General features: G+C 38.7%; 1 protein-coding gene across 1 annotated transcript; it reads right to left on the reverse strand.

Annotated features, from left to right (window-relative positions):
* Positions 1 to 14,906: 14,906 nt before the first annotated feature.
* ACRALDRAFT_212993 (uncharacterized protein) lies at positions 14,907 to 18,043 on the reverse strand (the record flags this gene model as incomplete). The annotated part of the gene is made up of 6 exons (XM_071023985.1): positions 14,907 to 14,918; positions 17,403 to 17,456; positions 17,484 to 17,553; positions 17,747 to 17,787; positions 17,886 to 17,957; positions 17,990 to 18,043. The coding sequence occupies 6 exons, from the start codon at positions 18,041 to 18,043 to the stop codon at positions 14,907 to 14,909; spliced, it is 303 nt and encodes a 100-aa protein (XP_070871633.1).
* Between the last annotated feature and the right edge of the window lie 24 nt (positions 18,044 to 18,067).

Genomic DNA, 18,067 nt, shown 5'->3' on the forward strand with positions numbered 1-18,067 from the left:
TAAACGGAACGAATATATTAATTCCTAATTAAGTATTTATAAATAATCACCGGTAACACGATAATATAGTGGCCTATTTAGTTATTAAAAGCTAGGTTCGCCTATAATAATAATAAGCACTCCTCGCTTAGTATCTCGCCGTATAAAGCGTTATATAGGTACTATCTATATATAATAGAATATATTCGACCCAGGGATAATACCCGGGTATAGGGCGTCCGAGAACGTATTAAGAAGCTAGCGGAAGTTCGGTAAAAGGTCCACGAATACTAAGCGCGTGCCACGGAGCACTAGGCTCGGCACTATAATAAGCGCTACTAACTATAATAGTATAAGGTAGGCGATATTATTAGACTATCCACGAAGAACTTCCGATTCTAGTAAGGGTTAAAGCTAGCACCGCGATATATTCGGGTATAGGTGACTAAGAGGATTAGCGAATAGGCGTATAGGGTTCGCCTTCCTACGTAGTATATAAGGATATACGATATATTCCCGGTATCCTTATTAGAGCCGTGGAAAGACCGAGTAACCGTAGAGTTATCGGCGAAGGATCTCCCGCTCCTAAAGGAGGAGTAAGATAAATAAGAGGTAGAAGATATCGTTAGTTATAAAGAAGAATAAGGGAAAACGTTCTATCTTATAAAGTGGGTAGGCTGGCCGGTAAAATATAATACCTAGGAACCAGAGGACTACCTAGAAAACGCTTTAGGGATCCGGAAAAGGTACTAGAAGTATAAAAAGTATATATATAAAAAGTAGGACGACTACGAGATAGTATAAAGCGCCGAAGGGTTATCGGATATAAAAATAAGAACTTAATTATAGGTTATAATAACCTTTTTCCTTAACGATAACTAGATAAAATAGGGTTAAGCCCTAACTAATCCTAAAATTATAAAACTATCCGTATAAAGTTTAACGCTATTTCGGGTAATTATTACTAGCGGTGGCTCGGCGAATAAAAAAAAAAATTAGTTACTAAAACCGAAAAAGTCGGTCTTATTACCGATAATAGCGGCTATAATATCGTCGTTATTAACAGGGGCCGGCTAAGCGGCGGGGGTATAATAGCGGGGCGTGCGAATATACCGATAAGGGATATCGTCCTTATCCAATAAGGTAAACGCTAGCAGCGTGTACGCGGTATTACTAATAGGAGCCGGGGCGTTAGTAGCCGATAAGGCGGCGGAAGCCCGATAATAAGCAGGATAACAGGGCGAGCTATAACGGGATAAGGAATAGGTTTAATAGCCTTATTAAAACTATTATTAAAAGGATTATTATTATTATTAATAAAGGTATAACTATAGCGAGTAGCCGCTAAGTAACCGGTAAAATAATAAGCTAGAGTAGGGTATCGGGGATTATTAACGGCCGCTAAGAGGTCGGCGAGCCTATCTAAAGACGGAAACGCCTTAAGGCCTCGAAGGCGATCCTTATAATTAAATAGGCGGTAACCGTTTATCGCTAAGTCCTTAATAAAAGAAATAAGCGACTTAATATCGCGGAGGTTACCCTTATAAGGCGGGCGGGTTTAATCTAATAACGCCGACGCTTTAGCGTTATTAATACGACTAAGATAGTGTATAAAGTTAGCCGTTATTATAAAGCGTAAGGACGAGATTTTATCTAGAACTAGTATTTAAGACTATTAATTATTAGGAATAGGTAGCCGAGCGGTCGGCGATTAAACTTATATCCTTAGCGGTAAGCTTTTTCTTACCGCGGTCTATAACCACGCGGAACTATTTATAGGCCTTAGAGATACGCTTATAAGAGCGATACCGGGCTATCGGCGTTAAATTATTATCTATTATATAAATACGCTTACTGCTATTCTATAATAACTAAGTAGCACCTAGTATAAAATCAGGGATCTAATAACTAATTAGTATAGAAAAACGCTAAAGAGTTAGCGAACCTATAGCGACGTATTACTAATAACCCCGGGTATAGGCGACGTAGCGACTAGCCCCTATACCGTCGCCGGCCTTATCGAAATAATTAATACTAATATATAAATCTAGCTAAGAAATATAAAATAAATACGGAGCCTTATCCTTAATAACTAATTCCTACCCGTTATCGGTATTATATTATAGCTCGCGAAGAGCTATAGTAACTTATAAATTAACCGACGATATAATAGCGATTAGTCGGCGTAATAATATTAATATTATTAATAGTAATAGAATTAAGATAGGTAAACTAATAATCGGCGAATAATCGGCGATTATAATAATAGAAGATAGTTATAGGAAGAAAAGTAGGAGCTACGAGGGAAATTATATAAGGAACTATATACTCGCCGCCGAACGGTTATTTAAGGCTAGGCATATTATCCGCGAAAGGTTAGATAACTATAGGTAATAATAATAAGCATCGCGGAGTTTCTATAGTAATATTCGGATAAATCACGAGGTATATAGTCGGCGATAGAATACTAAAAAGGTAAATAAAAGGAGCGGCCACTCTTTTTCCCTACGGGTTTTTAATAAGGGCTCGCGTAGAACTAGATAGAGATAATTAATCGCGATAAACGCGTAATTAAAGGCATCACGATAATATAAGTCTACGGGACTAGACTTATTAGGGGGGGGGGCAGTGTAATAAGATAATCGTAGACCCATCGGTATATAGTCGGACCGATAGCCGCGCACGGACCACCGATCCGAACCTATCTCTATGCGTACGTTAAGGGATCAGTTTAATCCCTTAAGTTAAAGTCTTGGTTTAAAGTCAGCGCTTAGTTAACGAATATACTATGATTACTCTGCGGTACTAAGCTATCAAGCCTTTTCTATAATATCTTTTCCTTAACTAAAGTCTACGGACTTTCCTTTTATTATAAATAAATTATTATTCGAATATATTATTATAATTAGTTTTCGTAAATAAGTAATTAGAGTATTTATAATATATAGTATATATTATTAGCTTATGAAAATAAAGATCGTATACTAATAAACTTAATTTATACGTATAAAGCTCTTTACTATATATCTATATATATATATATAGTTCTATTAGTTTATACTATACGACTTTATCTATTAATTAATTTTCTTTATCCTTACTATTATATTAAATTCACTAATCTGTTATTAATACCTTGGAAGATAATACTATTATTATAAGTATATAAGTATAAGAAGCCTAGATTAGTTTGGATAGCGGAGTAAGAGAATAATAATAATAATAAAAAGTATAGGAATAAGTTAAATAGTTATAATATAGTCTTAATACTACTGAATTTCTATTACAGAATAACTCTTCTAAAGCCTATATATACTCCCTGTCTACTTACTATAATATATAAATATTAATTGGATTAAATACTAATAGATATATTTAATTTAATTCTATTATTTACTTATATAACCCCTAATAATTACTTTATTGGTTTTTTACTACGGTATTATATTATATTTATATAAACTTTAATACTATAAGTAACTTTCTCTATTTTAGTATATACATTTTTAATAATACTAATACTAAGACCTATAAAATCTATATCTACGCTACTATAAAACTAAGATATATTTATTTCTATTACTAATCCTATTTCTATTTCTAAACCTATATGTTTATATTCTTAATAATTAATCAAACTTTAAGTATTAGTTTTATTATATACGTAAGCAAATTTAATAATAACTCTAATAGTTTTAAGGCGGTTTTAATACTATTCACTATTATAAAGTAGCGACTTTAGATTTCGATTAAGGTATAGACTCTAGCCCGGCTATTTATATTATAACTCGTTATATAACTCGTTATATACTATCTACCCTCCCCCTATTTATTCTCCTTTTATATAGTAGCTATATATATACTATATTTATATATCCTGTATTTATATACTATATTATCGTTCTTTGTTTAAAATTCCATTACTTATTTATAGAATATATTTCTTATCACTATGTTAGCTTTATATAACTATCTTATTTATAATTTATTAGATAGAAAATATTCTCCTCCTTATTATCATCCTTATTTTAATACAACTAATTCTACTCCTAATATAAGTTCAGATTCAGATTTTTAACTATTTATACTATATAAATATATAATTATATACTATAGATAATTATTATTAGTATTATAATGCTTTTATATTTTAATCTTACTATAAGTTTAAATACTTTCTTAAAGCTATATACTTATTTATAAGATATTTATAACAGAGTAAAGTAAATAAATACGTCTTATAGTATTTATAGCTAATTTTATATCTTAATATATATTATTTTACTATATACTATACTATATACTAAGGCTTATATTAGCTAATACTAAAGTATTATATAACTAATATATATTCGTTTCTTTATTACTAATCTACCTATACTATTTATAATATAGATACTTATATATACTATTAATATTTACTTTATATACTTTATTATATAAATTATTATTTTGCGTCTTTTTATTAAAAATATAAAGTTTATTTAGTAATATTAGTATTAATATATTACCTTATTATATTTCCTTAATACTCTTTACTTACTTTAATAATATAATACGAATAAGTATTATATATACACGTTTAGGTTATATTAAAGTATAATATATAATTATAATTAAGAGTAGGATCTTATAAAATTAAAGTATAATTCTAATAATAGTAACGAATAGGATTATCACGAACAGGATTGTCACGAACAGGATTATCACGAACAGGATTATCACGAACAGGATTATCACGAACAGGATTGTCATAAACAGGATTGGTACGAACAGGACAGTATGGTAGCAAGCGTTGCGCACGTTCAGGTCGTTGTCGGGGAGTGACATCCAATTAGGCGGGCGTTCCCATACAAATAGAAGTACCTCTCCGACAAATGAAGACAATTGAAGACTATTTGTTAGGGCAGCAGGTCACTTCTATACTGTGGACTACTGTCTTTGCGGGCGAAAAGCAACAAAAAGGGACGTGCGCACAGTGAAGGTACATCTTGGCGCAACCGCCTTTTACGGGTCTAGGAACAGTGAATATAAGATAAGATCCGCTAGAGTAGATTAGGATATTATCGATATATACGGTAATAAAGTCGTTAAGGAACTCCTATAGCGTCTAGTTAATATAACGTTAAAAGGTAGCGGGTACGCCGCTTAGTCCGAAGGGGCATACTAGCTACTTAAAGAGACTAAAGCGCGTCCTAAAGGTAGTCTTACTCTTATATCCGGGAGCTATACGGATCTTATAAAAGGCGGCGACTATATTAAGCTTCGTAAACCACTTAGTATTAGCCAGGTTACGTAGGGTCTTAGTAATTAAAGGGAGGGGGTAGCGATCTCTCTAAGTGATCGCGTTTAAGGCTTTATAGTCGTAATAGAAACGTAATCCGCCCCCTGGTTTTTTCACGAATAGGACCGGCGTAGCCGCGGCTAAGCTACTAGCTCGTATAAAGCCCTTATCTATTAGGTTATTAAGCGTCTTCCGGAGCACTAGCAGCTTTTCCCTTAATATACCGTAAAGGGGCCCCTATAGCAGGGTCGGCTCGAGCCTATTAGGACCTCGCTTTAAGGTGATTTCGTGGTTAACGCCTAGTTAGTAAGGGGGTAAGTCGTTAGCCTTATCGGGTATAAAGAGGTCGCCGAACTCTTATAGTATATTTATAAGGATATAGTCCTAAGGGTCCACTAGTTCCTTTTTACGAAGGGCCTTATCGATATCCCGTATACTAATAGCACGGATTAAGGCGTCGAACTTATCCCTTTCTTTTCCCTTTAACCCCCTTCTTATCCATTATATTATAGCCATAAACACTAATCCCGAGACTAGCCTTACTTCGCGGATAGCTTGTATATCGGCTAGTTCTTCCTCGCCCACTAATTATAGGTTAATATCGGCGACTCTATAGTATAGTCTACGATTCTTCGCGTAATATATAATATTATTATACTCTAGCCACGGTTTTCCTAGGAACACGTCCTAGTCTAGCCCTTCCACTATATAGGCGAAGACTCGTTATATATAGCCGCTAATCTTAAACTCAAACACGGCGATCCCGGCGCTAATAGCCGGCTCGGATATATCCGAGAATCCTTTTAATAATCGTTTTCTTTTATCGACTAATAATAACTAAAGTCTTTAGGCAAAGCGTTTATTCACGGTAGCGTAATAGTTATAACCCGTATCTATAAGAGTATATATATATCTTTTATTTACTCGCGTTAATATTAGGGCTAAGTCGCCGCTAGCTAAGTATTTAAACGCCTCCTACTCCTGCCGTAGGGCGGCTATCGGCTCTAACGCCCGTTTTCGCGTTAAAGCTATTCTTTTCCCGACTCTTTATCGTCTAAACTATCCGAACTTATAGCGACGTCGCTATCTTCGGCTTAGACCTTCGCTACGCGGGCGCCCTTAATCTTCGAGCCCTTATCTCGGGACTTATAGTTTATACGGATATATCCCTTCTTCCTATAACCCTAGCACTCCCGGTTATCGCGAGGTCGGTCTATAGTCGTATCGGGCCAGACCTAATTAATCCCGCCTATTATAATATCTCTATTAGCGTCGGTCTCTTAGTTCCGGGTTCGGTTCGGTATATAAATATTCCGGCTAGTTAGGCGTAGACCTTCTAGCTTCTAGGTAATACTCTAAACCTCGATAACCTAGCTTATATAGTCGTGGGGTAACTTCGCGGTAACTAAGGCGCTACGTAGCTTCTAGCTTAGGGCTCCCTCTAGGAAGGTAATCTTCGCCGAGTCTACCTACTCGCTACTACCTACTTAGGCGATCTGTTTTTCGAATTTCGGTAGGAACTATAAAACGGTTTACTCCTCGCGTTATCTAAGGGAATATAGCGCGAGGGCCGCGCAAGGCTATTCGTTCTAGTCCTTATATATATAGTCTAGGTAGTGTAGAGGGGCAGACCCGTGTTCCGGGTCTGGACGTCATAGATATCACGTGACCACGTACGCGGTCCCAGAGATCTGGTCTTGTATGCGGCTATTCTTCGGAATAGACCCACTATATCTAGCTAGCTTTTTATCCGATCTTTCACGATCGTTACCTATCACCTATTATAATTATAATTTACATTATCCTTCCCTTTTTGGTTATCTAGACAATCCAGAAGAGCCGACTATAGGCCCGCCTACCTATCTATAGCTATTCGTTCCCCTAATCGGACCACTACCAACCCTTTTAAAGGCCCGGCGACCGTCTCCTCGGGACCCTAGCTCTAGATACGGACCCGTGACGAGCCTAACCCTTCCCTTCGGCTAGCCTATTAGTTAGTTGTTTGTTTTGGCCCTAGCGGAGCCGTTCTGTATAGTAACGGCTTCGCCTTTCTTTAGTAGGTAAGGAACGACTCTAGGTCGCGGGTACCTCCTAGCCCCCTAGCGGCGTAATATAACAAAAGGAAAGTCCGTAGACTTTAGTTAAGGAAAAGATATTATAGAAAAGGCTCGATAGCTTAGTACCGTAGAGTAATCGTAGTATATTCGTTAACTAAGCGCTGACTTTAAACTAAGACTTTAACTTAAGGGATTAAACTAATCCCTTAACGTACGCATAAAGATAGGTTCGGATCGGTAGTCCGTGCGCGGCTATCGGTCCGACTATATACCGATAGGTCTACGATTATCTTATTACACTGCCCCCCCCCCTAATAAGTCTGGTCCCGCAGACTTATATTATCTTAATGCCTCTAATTACGCGTTTATCGCGATTAATTATCTCCATCTAGTTCCACGCAAGCCCTTATTAAAAACCCGTAAGGAAAAAGAGTAGCCGCTCCTTTTATTTACCTTTTTAGTATTTTATCGCCGATTATATACCTCGTGATTTATCCGAATATTACTATAGAAACTCCGCGATACTTATTATTATTGCCTATAGTTATCTAACCTTTCACGGATAATATACCTAGCCTTAGGTAACCGTTTAGCGGTGAGTATATAGTTCCTTATATAATTTCCCTTATAGCTCTTACTTTTCTTCCTATAACTATCTTCTATTATTATAATCGCTAACCGTTCGCCGATTATTAGTTTACCTATCTTAATTCTATTACTATTAATAATATTAATATTATCACGCCGACTAATCGCTATTATATCGTCGGTTAATTTATAAGTTACTATAGCTCTTCGCGAGCTATAATATAATACCGATAACGGGTAGGAATCGGTTATTAGGGATAAGGCTCCCTATTTATTTTATATTTCTTAGCTAGATTTATATATTAGTATTAACTATTTCGATAAGGCTAGCGATAGCACGGGGGCTAGTTACTATATCGCCTATACCCGGGGTTATTAGTAATATATCGTTATAGGTTCGCCGACTCTTTGGCGTTTTTCTATACTAATTAGTTATTAGATCCCTGATTTTATACTAGGTGCTACTTAGTTACTATAGAATAATAATAAGCGTATTTATATAATAGATAATAATTTAACGCCGATAGCCCGGCGTCGCTTTTACGAGCGTATCTCTAAGGCCTATAAATAATTCCGCGTAGTTATAGACCGCGGTAAGAAAAAGCTTACCGCTAAGGATATAAGTTTAATCACTAACCGCTCGGCTACTTATTCCTAACGATTAGTAGTCTTAAATACTAGTTCTAGACGAAATCTTATCCTTACGCTCTATAATAACGGTTAACTTTATACACCGTCTTAGTTATATTAATAACGCTAAAGCGTCGGCGTTATTAGATTAAACCCGCCCGCTTTACGAGGGTAACCTCCGCGACGTTAAGTCGCTTATTTCTTTTATTAAGGACTTAGCGATAAACGGTTACTACCCGTTCGATTATAAGGATCGCCTTTAAGGCCTCGAGGCGTTTCCGTCTTTAGATAGGCTCGCCGACCTCTTAACGGCTATTAATAATCCCTAATACCCTGCTCTGGCTTATCGTTTTACTAGTCGCTTAGCGGCTACTCGCTATAGTTATGCCTCCGTTAATAGTAATAATAATCCTTTTAATAATAGTTCTAATAAGGCTATCGAACCTGTTCCTTATCCCGCTACGGCTCGCCCCCGCTATCCTACTTATTATCGGGCTTCCGCCGCCTTATCAGCCACTAACGCCCCGGCTCCTATTAGTAATACCGCGTACACGCCGCTAGTGTTTACCTTATCGGATAAGGACGATATCCCTTATCGGCGTATTTATACGCCCCGCTATTATACCCCCGCCGCCTAGCCGGCCCCCGCTAATAATAACGATATTATAGCCGCCGTTATCGGTAATAAGACCGATTTTTTCGGTTTTAGTAACTAAATTTTTTTTTTTATTCGCCGAGCCACCGCTAGTAATAATCGCCTAAAATAGCGTTAAACTTTATACGGATAGTTTTATAATTTTAGGATTAGTTAGGGCTTAACCCTATTTTATCTAGTTATTATTAAGGAAAAAGGTTATTATAACCTATAATTAAGTTCTTATTTTTATATCTAATAACCCTTTAGCGCCTTATACTATCTTATAGTCGTCCCACTTTTTATATATATGCTTTTTATGCTTCTAGTACCTTTTCCGGATCCCTAAAGCGTTTTCTAGGTAGTCCTCTAGTTCCTAGGTATTATATTCTACTAGCTAGCCTACCTACTTTATAAGATAGAACATTTCCCCTTATTCTTCTTTATAACTAACGATATCTTCTACCTCCTATTTATCTTACTCCTCTTTTAGGAGCGGGAGATCCTTCGTTAATAACTCTACGGCTACTCGGTCTTTCTATGGCTCTAATAAGGATACCGGGAATATATCGTATATCCTTATATACTACGCAGGAAGGCGAACCCTATACGCCTACTCGCCGATCCTCTTAGTTATTTATACCCGAATATATCGCGGTGCTAGCTTCGACCCTTACCGGAATCGGAAGTTCTTCGTGGATAGTTTAACGATATCGCCTACCTTATATTATTATAGTTAGTAGCGCTTATTATAGTGCCGAGCCTAGTGCTTTATAGCACGCGCCTAGTATTCGCGGACCTTTCGCTAAACTTCTACTAGCTTCTTAATATATTCTTAGACGCCCTATACCCGGGTATCGTCCCTGGGTCGAATATATTCCACTATACGTGGATAGTACCTATATAACGCTTTATATAATAAGATACTAAGTAAGGAGTACTCGCTATTATTATAAGCGAACCTAGCTTCTAATAACTAAATAGGCTACTATATCGTCGCGTTACTAGCGATTATTTATAAGTACTTAATTAGGAATTAATACGTTTATTCCGTCTAACTATCCGTCTACGGGTAGTATATAATAGATAGTCGCTAAGCGTTTACCCGCTTATAGCAGACCTCTATCTAAAACTAACTAGTAAATAGCTTATCCCGGTCTATTATTATACCTTTTAGGCTACCGAATCAGCACTTAATTTCCTTATATAGTAGCGCCGTTAGCTAGGGTGCTATTAGGTCCTTCTATATAGGAATAAATAAAGCGTACTTCGTGTACCGGTTAACGATTACTAGGATAGCGTCGTATATTTACCCGTCTACCCCTTTTATAGATAATAGACCTATAATAAAATCTATACTAATCTTTTAGAACGGATATATAGGTAACGGTAGCGTTTATAGCTAACTATACGGCTTATATCGCGGTACCTATACCCTTTAATACGCCGAATATACGGCGATATAATCGCGAATATCCGCCGCTAAGTCTACTTAGTAAAACTTTCTTAAAATCAGCTTAAGCGTCTTATTCGCTCTTATATACCCGGCTCTAGGGTTATTATAGTGCTATTATAGGACCTCCGCCCTTAGGGCGCCCTATATAGGTAGTACTAACCGTCCCTTAAATAGTAGTATATCCTTATCTCCAAGAGAGTACCCCGCTCTTTTTCCGGTCCCTTAGCGAATATTCTTAATTAAGGATATATAACCCGGGTTAGTGGTTTATAGCCCTCTAACCAGATCTTCTAGTTCCTTATTAATAATACGCCAACCTACCGTTTCGTTCCTAGCTAGCTCTTAGGCCATAGAATATAAGACATGCTAATCCGGTATTATAATAACCCTAGCCTTATTAGCCTTAGGCGTTAACGATATCTTATCGGCGACCCTTCGCTAGGCAGTCGCCCTATACCCTATATCTTATATTCGGGAGCGGGTAATAGTAGCGATAATAACACGCCGGGTACCGTCGATAGGATATAGGGGTTATAGCCCTTTTCTATCCTTATATTCTCTTAAGCTAGGTAAGGCTCCTTCCTACAAAGTCTATGCCCGCTTATATTTATTAGGCCTATATTCGGGTAGCGTTACCTAAGCGGCTTAAATATATACGATCTTTACTATATTACTTATTAGGGTAAGATAGATACTTATAATCCGTTAGCGAACGCTTATTAGGAGGTCGCTAACTAGTCGTAATCTTTACGATAAGGTAAGAAGCACGTTATTATACGGTGTCTTATCCACTATATAATCCGGCCGTCTTAATAGGCCGTTTACCGGGTTTATCTTACCTAGGCGGTATTAAACCTTAAAGTCGAATAACGATAATCGGTATACCTATCTAGCAAGCCTTCCGCGAAGGTCCCGCGCCGGCGCGTTTAGCACGCCCTTAAGCGCCTAATAGTCCATTAACACTATAAACGCCTATCCTATACTTTTAAGATAGTAGCGCTAATACTTAAGGCTCTCTATTATAGCTAATAGCTCCTATTATCCTATACCCTATTATTACTCTATTTCGGAAAGCTTCCGCGAGAAGTAAGCGGCCGGTCGCTATCTAGTCTTATACTTCTAACTTAGGATCCCGGAAATAGCCTTATTCAAGGCGTCCATCTCGACCCTTATATCTAGTACTAGGTTCTAGTACCATAGAATAGTCGCCGACCCGAAAGCGACTTTTAGTAATTCGAATACCCGCTTAGCGCTATCCGGGAACTTAAAAGGTCCCTTCTTTTTACCCGCCTAACTGCCTTTTAATAGCGTAGTTAACGGCGCGGTGACTCTAGAGTATCCCTCGATAAACCTTTTATAGAAATTAATAAAACCGAGGAAAACTTAGATATTATAAAATAACCTAGGCGCCGGCTACTTAGCGACCGTATATACACATTCCGGGTTTATTATAATACCCTCGCGGGTTACTATAAACCCTAGGAAATCTACTTAGTTATAGTAAAATTCGTACTTTAATAGTTTCGCGTATAGCTAGGCCCTATAAAGCCAATCTAAAACCTTTTTTAGGTTCTTTATACACTATTCCCTTAATATAGAATATATAAGGATATTATTTAGGTAAGCGATATAATATATATCTAGTAAACTAATAAGCGCTTAGTAAATATACGCTTAAAAGGTAGCCGGAGTATTCGTTAGCCTAAATAGTATAACCGTGTACTTATAATAGCTATATCGCGTTCTAAACGCCGTCTTCTAGTGGTTCTCTTTCTTAATCCGGATCCTATAATAAGTATCTCGGATATCCACCTTAGAAAAGTACTTTACCCCGGTAAGCCTATCTAATAGCTCGCCGACTAGGGGCAGGGGGTACCTATTCTTAATTATTATAGCGTTTAACCCTTAATAATCGATATAAAGTCGTAAGCTGCTATCCTTCTTAGGCACGAATAGCATTAGTAAGCCTATAGGGCTTATCGACTATTAGATACGACCGCTTATTATCCTTTCGGCGATATACTTCTTTAGCTCCTCTAGCTAGGCTTAAGATAGGGGATATAACGGCCCGAATAGCGGTTCCTTCCTATCTTATAAGTTAATTATATATTCGGCGTCCGTTAGTAAGGGTAGCTCCTTTATAGCCTGCTCCGAAAATATATCCTAATAGTTAGCGATTTCCGGCGGTAGTTTAACGACTAGTCCGTATATCACCTTATCGTTATCTATAGACGGAATAGTTATATCCGGTATCCCCGGTACGATAGTAGTAGCGGTAGCGATATATATAACGTACGCCTTCGCTCGCTTTTTAATAACCTCGCGAGCCTATAGCTCGGGGTCTATAATTAAGATCGGCCCATAAACGAATATTTAGCGGGCCGTATTAATTATAATACCTTCCTAACCTATACTATCGTTTAAGAGTAGTAATTATCCGGTACCCTTAGGTCGATCCGTATATAGGAAGACCCTTTTTAATAGGCGTGGCCGCCCTTCTACGTCTAGTAAATAGAAAGCCAGGCTATACGCTCCGCGAACCCTTGCCGGGCTGCCGTCGAAGCCTTTGATCTCCGGAGTCTTAACCTCTAAGAGCGGTTTTAACCTTAGGCGTTCTATTAATACCGGGCTAATAATATCTACCTACGTATAGGTATCTAAATCCATACTAAACTCGATCTCCTTTCTATAACAGATTACTATCGCTATAGATCTTATTACCTTACTAACTATAATCGCTAGCCGGTTATCGGGTATAGGTCCGGCCCCTTTATTACCTACGCCGACTTATTTCCTGATAAATAAAGTTCTTTAACCCGAATATCGTTATTAAGGTTATTATATATAGCGTGTATATTACTAACGCGGGCGTAAGCCTTCGCCGCCCTATCGTTAATTATCTATTATTCCTTATTACTATAGCAGTCCTTAGAACAGTAACCCTTTTTACCGTAGTTATAGCACTCGCCTATAAAGGCACGCGTACTAGGCTACGCTTATAAAGGCTCTAGACCTAAGCCCGATACCTTTTAACCCGTTAAGGGCGCCCCCTTCGAGTCCGTCTTACCTAGCTCGGCGGGCGTACGCCGACTAGTCGCCGGGGTGCTTACCCGACTTAAGCGACTATCTAAACGCTAGAAGTTTAATAGGGTCCTCTTATAACCGGTATCCGATCGCTTACTACTCGCCTTCTTAATAAGGCTTATATCCTAGAATAGCTACGCCTCTTAAGCTAGCGTTACCGCCTTATCTAATTCGGTTTTCCGCTCCTATATCTTATCCTTAATACGTAGGGGTAGCCGACTAAAATAATCGTAGGCACGCTCTTCGCTTCCGCTTATCTCCTAGCCTAATAGCCTATATAGGTTATCCTACCGTTTAAATAGCTTTATCGGCGTTATATCGCCGGTTATTCGTAGCTTACGAAGTTCCTTATAGTAATAGTACCGTTATATATCCCGGGATAGGTGCTCTCGCTAAATAAATACTATAAAGTCGTTCTAATTCGGGTTAGTAATCTTCCGGGTATAATGCCTCTAGGATATCTAGAAGGTATATTCGAGCTTTATTAAAGCCTATTCGATCTGCTATAGTACTAGGGCACTAGGTCTAAACTGGTTCCTAGCCTTAATCGCTACTAACTAATTATCGATTTCTATAACCGTAAATAACTCTTTAATTAGCTTATAATTATATACCGGCGGTTTTTCGTAATCGCGCTAGGGCGCCGGTTATTCGGCGAGCTTCTTTATAATTACTCGATTAATCTTATTTTATTATTAGAGATATTACGAAAATATCGTAATTAACGCCTTTTATATTAACGTTAAGGGGCTAGCGATAAATCGCCGATCGGCCTATAAACCACTATCTTCGGGACTAAGCATAACCGGCATATCCGTTAACCCCTTATTTTTATCCGACGGTTCCTATTCGGCCACCGTTATTATTAACCTTAGTATAGCGGGCGGTTACCCGGCGTCCGCTTCGCTAGCTCCCCCCGGGGGGACGCTTATTCCTCGAGTCCTTCTCGGTAATATCTTCGGCCTAACTACCTTAAAGGTGTGGAAGTTAAAGAATTATAATAAAAGGAAAGTCCGTAGACTTTAGTTAAGGAAAAGATATTATAGAAAAGGCTTAATAGCTTAGTACCATAGAGTAATCATAGTATATTCGTTAACTAAGCGCTAACTTTAAACTAAGACTTTAACTTAAGGGATTAAACTAATCCCTTAATATACGCATAGAGATAGGTTCGGATCGGTGGTCCGTGCGCGGCTATCGGTCCGACTATATGCCGATGGGTCTGCGATTATCTTATTATACGTAAAAGGCTAATACCATTTACTAGGCACTCCCTTCTAAGTATAAGTTAATATAGTACTATATTTCGGCTCGGTTATTAAATAAGTGCTTATCTAGCAGGAGCTTATCGCGTATCTGCTATAACCAGGTAGTATACTCCGTTTATCTTCTACTAAACTTCGCGGGGTATAGCAGGGGTTTAGTATATAGCGGGTATAGTTCGCTTAGTTCCTATAGGACTATAATCCAGGGGGGAGTAAAGGTTACCGGGCTTAGTGGACCTACCACCGACTCGGTAGGCGTGTTTATAGGGGCTCCCTCCGAGGGGGGCGCGAGGTTAGGGGTAGGTTATTACGGGGCCTAGATATTCGCGAGGCCGTTCGTAAGTCGTTAGAGTAGCTCTTATTATTAAGCTATCTATTCTTATAAGGGACCGAGTATCGTATTAATTACTTCGGTAATCCTTCTATCCGTCCACTTAGCTAGCTCGGCGGGGTTTATAGGACCACCGCCGCCTAACAGCGCGTTCGTATCTAGCTCTATACTAACGCAGCGCGTAGGGTTCGCTGAATTCTAGCTATATAAGCGGCTAGTTATAGGTTAGTCGCACTAAGTAAGGCCGAATAATTATATTAGCTAGAATTAAGGAAAGGAAAGGAAAAAGGTTTATAAAGAGGCGTAGGATTTACTAGGTTTATACGAATCCGCGGTAAGGGCAGCGCGAGGTCCGAGCGTCGGTTCTACGTGCTAATTAGCGGTTCCGGCCTTATGCCGGAACTACACTTTCAAGGGGTCAACCCGTAACATTCCTACATTATTTTTAGATCATAAACGGGCACGAGCTATTCAATAAGCCGTTAATCCTAGGATTAATATCTGGGCTTAAAAACCCTAGATTTATACGTTGTTTTTAAGCTTTAATTCGATTAGAACCGTTAGGATTAATTCTATAGTTCTAGGGGGGTATATTAAGCACTTCTGCCTAATAACCTCGTATTCGAGGGTCGGGTATAATTATATAGACACGTTATATCAGCCCCAATAGGGCGGTACTTCTAATAGATATACCATAGTGTTTTTCCACTCTATTTTACCTATATATTAATATCGTAGACTCGTACCTTTCTATAGTCTGTAATAAACACAAGTTATACTTCGTACGTTATTAGTGTCCTAATATAAATTATAAGTCGCGATACCTCGGTGTTTCTAGTACGAGCGCAAGGTACGGGACTACGAAGTAAAGAATATATAGGTCCCAGGGCAACCGACTAGGGTCCTATATTAATAGCTGGCGATACCCGCCCACTTATTCCGATTATATTAAGATACTTCCATATACTTCGTACTACAAGATATCCGTTTAAATAACCGTGGTGACGATTAACGATACTTATCTTAGCAAGCTTAGACGTTTTGATTCTAGGCGTGCGTGGAAGTAGTAGGCGGCTTCCCGGCTAATTCGTGGTATATATAGTGACATAGTTCTGCTTAAGTCACATAAATACAAAAAATACACTTAATAGGTATGAAGCTAAGCCATACGCTATAAAAGGTATATTAATCTGGTATTTCTAAGATGCCTAGAATAAACGTCTAAGGAACGAACGCAGAGCTAAGCGTAGTCAGGGCTCGCGTTATATAGGGATATTTTCAAGGGTCTATCTTAAAATCGCAATTACATAATAACCACTTAAGATATCGCTTTTCTGATTACTATCCGAGTAAGGGAATTAATTAAATAAGAATCCATCTTATTTTTAATACCGTACGACTTCTGCTTATATCTGCCTGAATACCCTGTCGTGAAATCGACCCGAGGTACGCTTTTCTATAAGCACGACGACCCCCCTTTATCTTCGCCCACACACCAGATATCGCTAAGTGAATTATATAGTAAGGATCGTTAAGCGTAGGAGAAGCTTAGATAGTAGGTTTAATTAAGCGACCGGGCGGTCCTTTAATTAACGATTGAATTAGCGACCGGGCGGTCCTTTAAAGGACCTGATTAACCTAATTAAATTAAGCGACCGGGCGGTCCTTTAAAGGACCTGATTAACGATTAAATCGAGCGACCGGGCGGTCCTTTAAAGGGCCCGGATTAACCTAGTTAAATCGAGCGACCGGGCGGTCCTTTAAAGGGCCTAGATTAACCTAATTAAATTAAGTAACCGGGCAGTCCTTTAAAGGATCCTGGATTAACCTATTAAATCGATTAGCCTAGGCTTAGTTAAATTAAGCGATTAGGCAGACCTTTAAAACGATAATATCGTGGTTATTCGTAAACGCGATCGAGCCAGCGTTCCTTGATTACGGTTCTGTTTGCGTTTAGGACTCAGACCTCCCTACAGAGAACACGATAAATAAAATACAAGTCTCTGATTAGCTGGATTACTAAAACGGACCCATATATACGTACCACACCGGTAATTCTGCATAAATCTATTTCCTGTATATACTACGCCACACTCCTCTCCCCAGGGTGGTCTGAGCTTGCTGAGATAAAACGATACCGATGATACACTCAATTGATTGTGTACGTGTCTGTACCTTGTAAGTATCTACGTTGTAGGCATAAGAGGAAGTAGTGCGGCTGGCGTCAGGCGCTGTCAGTAGGACCCTAGTCGGAAAACATGTATCTAATTGCCCCAGTCGGAATATCCTCACCCTAATTATTAGGCAATAATAAGTTATGGCCCTATATCGGGGGCAGCGATACACGAACTCTATGGATTATTGCCGTATTGGAGAATGGTCGCGGTAAAGTCAGCCTTGTTGGCGGTACGTACCCTGCGACAGTCTGCTACGCGCACAGATGGCCCGCTGCCAGCCTTACCTCCTGTGGGTACGCGTACTGCAGCAGTGACATAACAATTATTTCCGGAATTGATTCTACTCGGAATATCTGACCTTCATCAACAACCAACCCACGGTTAAATCACGACTACTCACCGGAACAGAAATCTGACTGCTTGGTCGGAATCCCAATCCACTTGAACTTATCTCGCTCCGGTAGACTTCGAGCTGCATCACCACCTCGCAGAGCACCTACCCACATGACCTTGGCGGCATTGTCGCGACCAGTCGCCAATCTCCACCAAGAATACCATCCCCAGGTTTCTCTAAGCTCCATT

The sequence above is a fragment of the Sodiomyces alcalophilus genome, assembly GCF_042370955.1.
Source record: "Sodiomyces alcalophilus JCM 7366 unplaced genomic scaffold ACRALscaffold_8, whole genome shotgun sequence".
In the NCBI taxonomy this organism is placed as follows: domain Eukaryota; kingdom Fungi; phylum Ascomycota; class Sordariomycetes; order Glomerellales; family Plectosphaerellaceae; genus Sodiomyces; species Sodiomyces alcalophilus.